Below are 3,613 nucleotides of genomic sequence, written 5' to 3'. Positions count from 1 at the left end.
CATTTTTTCACATTATTACAGGTGCCTCTTTCTAGTAAGGAGAGGGGTGCACGTTTCCGTGCAAAGCTAAGGGCAGATCCTGCAGCTAGAGAGGAGAACCTAGCCAAGAGGAGGGAAAGGTATAACTGTGAGAGTATATGATGTCAGTAATGTCAGGATGTGCCAGTTTTGTCAGTTTAGGCAGTATCTTATCTATAGGCCTGAGTTGAAGTCAGCATCACAATGTTTCTGGAAAGTGGCTTCATATATATAGATATATTATTCATGTGTGTGTGTGTGTGTGTGTGTGTGTGTATGCGTGTGTGTGTAAATATACATATATATAAATGTATGTTTGCGTATGTGTATTTGTATTATGAATAAATATCAATACTTGTACGTATACACACAGGCAACGGCAGAGGAAACAAGCTGGACAGGGTGATTATTATCGTGCCGTCAAAGAGTTGACAGTAGCTGCACATGCAAAGAGGAAGGAACAGTGGAGGCTCAACCAGAGACAATCCAGAGAGAAAAAGAGGCAGGTGGAGGCATTGATGAATCTGACACCAGTCTCTGGGGACTCTTTTGTGGACGAACACCATGACCATCCTGGGCCGTCTCAACACTCCTCACCACCTGGGCCATCGCAAGACTCCTCACCACCTGGGCCGTCTCAACACTCCTCACCACCTGGGCCGTCTCAACACTCCTCACCACCTGGGCCGTCTCAACACTCCTCACCACCTGGGCCGTCTCAACACTCCTCACCACCTGGGCCGTCTCAACACTCCTCACCACCTGGGCCGTTGCAACACTCCTCACCACCTGGGCCGTCTCAACACTCCTCACCACCTGGGCCATCGCAACACTCCTCACCACCTGGGCCATCGCAACACTCCTCACCACCTGGGCCGTCTCAACACTCCTCACCACCTGGGCCATCGCAACACTCCTCACCACCTGGGCCATCGCAACACTCCTCACCACCTGGGCCGTCGCAACACTCCTCACCACCTGGGCCATCGCAACACTCCTCACCACCTGGGCCGTCTCAACACTCCTCACCACCTGGGCCGTCGCAACACTCCTCACCACCTGGGCCATCGCAACACTCCTCACCACCTGGGCCGTCGCAACACTCCTCACCACCTGGGCCGTCTCAACACTCCTCACCACCTGGGCCGTCGCAACACTCCTCACCACCTGGGCCGTCGCAACACTCCTCGCCACCTGGGCCATCGCAACACTCCTCACCACCTGGGCCGTCTCAACACTCCTCACCACCTGGGCCGTCGCAACACTCCTCACCACCTGGGCCGTCGCAACACTCCTCACCACTTGGGCCGTCGCAACACTCCTCACCACCTGGGCCGTCTCAACACTCCTCACCACCTGGGCCTTCGCAACACTCCTCACCACCTGGGCCATCGCAACACTCCTCACCACCTGGGCCATCGCAACACTCCTCACCACCTGGGCCGTCGCAACACTCCTCACCACCTGGGCCATCGCAACACTCCTCACCACCTGGGCCATCCTAAAAGGAGATTAGAGATAGAAAAGGAGACCCTATCCTGGAGATAGAAAAGCTAAAAAGGATGTTGTGAGAGAAAAGAGAAGAGCAGATAGATTTCGCAAGAAAGCCAACAGGGTGATGACAGCAAAATACAGAAAAGCAAGAAAAAACATGTCAACAAAGGTTTTCAGGATGGGGCCAGCAAGAAGACAGAGTGTGGTGGAGTTCCTCACTAGAGATGAGAACAGCCATCTCCTAGCTGGAAAAAAGGACACAGTATCAAAGGATAGGGTCAAAGAACAGCGTCGGGTGTTGAGCTTCATAAAGACTACGATGCAGAGGCAGGAGAGAGACGGGCAGTGTCATACCGGCAGTTTGTCCGCCTCCGTCCATTTTATGTAACTGAGCCAAAGGCTAATGACCGAAACACCTGTGCCTGCCTAGACCATGAGAATGTAAGCCTTCTACTCGAGAAACTACACCAGAGTGGCCTTGTAGGCAGTAGAAGTACTTCTGAAGCACTCGCGCACATTGTGTGCGATTTGAAAATTAGGGCGTGTATGTTTAGGCTGTGTGCAAAATGCTGCTATAACGATATGGAGCTACTCCTACCAGACAAAACCCGCCAGGTGTCATGGAGTCAATGGCAGAGAGAGAGAGTCTGCACTGAAGGTAAAACCTATTCACATTTTGTGAAGAAAACTCTGACTGGGACGTGGGAGGGTCTCATGAAGAGTTTCAATGAAAAACTTGATGGATTGGCCAAGCATCAGTACACATGGATACATCAGGTGGAACAATACAGGGCCCTCGAGAACAGTCTCCAAGACCATGAGGCTGTAGTCCACATGGACTTTTCTGAATTTTTTTATATGAGCTATTACTGTAAATTATATGAGATTAGGTTGTTCATAACCTTTTGATAGCAGACATGAATGTTACTGTTCTTTTTTAACTAAATGTTGAAAACTGATTTTTTCACAAGTTATCTCACTGTTGTAAATCTGACTGATATTGTCATGTATTACATATAGCATGTCCTATGTGTTCCTTGTACTGAAAGAGAGTTGAGTTGACTAAAAGAAATGTTCATGTGTTGGGAAATATATTCTACTGTTAATAAAAGGTTCACTTGAGATGCCTTGTGTTTCTTTGAAATCATTTTGAATTGGCCTACATCAATTTATTACATTAAAAATGCAATGAAACAATGTCATTCGGTAAAACAAAATATGTCATATGGTAAAACATTGAATTTTAAAAGAAATAAAAATAGATACTTTGTTTACATGGTTCATGAAAATAATGGAGGAGAGCTAGTATGATATACATATATATATATATAACTTCAAGGCATTTTTGACTAATTTCTTGCAAAAAAAATAAAACAAATGTCCACAGATGACATGCTGTAGTTGTTAAAAAAAAAAAAAAATATCTAGTATTTGTGATGTAGGTGTTTATATTTTGCAACTTGTTATAGAATACTTACAGATCAACTATTACATTCATGGTTGTATTTAACTGTGTCATGAATATCAAATTTAATTTATTTCTAAAAATCCCTTCGTTTTACCTTATGACATTTTCAAGGACTGTATACAAAGAAACACATTAAAATGTCATATATTGTTATTTTTTATAAAGGGCACTAATAAAAACAAAAAATATACACATAGATTTACACAAAAATGCTATATTTAATTTGTCCTTTCATTTTTTAGTTTTTTTTACTGTTTTGAAATTCTAAAACGTCACTGACCCATTTGTACTTTTCCATCATTCGAAGCGATGAAAGCTCATCTGTCAAGATCTCATAATGATTCATGTAGAGTAGATGCAACTGAAGGAGCATGTGTTTTTTTTTTACATGTCCTTTGTGTAACTTCAAGTAGCCATTTTCTGAGGAAATTCTATTCATTTGAGGTCATTTGAGAAGTAATTTAGGAAGTCATGAGATGGTAGCATGCCCATTCAAGAACTGTAATTACAGAACAAATAGCTACTCAGCGTTAAATGCACACAAAAGTAGACAACATTGTGGTGATTCAGACTTTGGTGAATGTGTTGTATTGGCAGGCAATGATAATGCCCCAGTTGTAGTTGCAGCAGAAA

General features: G+C 44.1%; 1 protein-coding gene across 1 annotated transcript; it reads left to right on the top strand.

Annotated features, from left to right (window-relative positions):
• The first annotated feature begins 582 nt into the window (after positions 1-582).
• Positions 583-1,566, top strand: LOC130097710 (uncharacterized histidine-rich protein DDB_G0274557-like). The gene has a single exon (XM_056264651.1). It carries the CDS (start codon positions 583-585, stop codon positions 1,564-1,566), a length of 984 nt encoding a protein of 327 aa, XP_056120626.1.
• Positions 1,567-3,613: the final 2,047 nt, after the last annotated feature.

Source organism: Rhinichthys klamathensis, unplaced genomic scaffold (assembly GCF_029890125.1).
Source record: "Rhinichthys klamathensis goyatoka isolate OS25496 unplaced genomic scaffold, OSU_Roscu_1.1 h1tg000223l_1, whole genome shotgun sequence".
Taxonomy (NCBI): Eukaryota; Metazoa; Chordata; class Actinopteri; order Cypriniformes; family Leuciscidae; genus Rhinichthys; species Rhinichthys klamathensis.
Note: the sequence above shows the minus strand (reverse complement) of the source record. Positions and strands in the feature narration are given on the sequence as shown.

Bases quoted from the DNA above. Each gene is read 5' to 3' on its own strand.
- LOC130097710 (XM_056264651.1), top strand. From the start codon at position 583: ATGACCATCCTGGGCCGTCTCAACACTCCTCACCACCTGGGCCATCGC.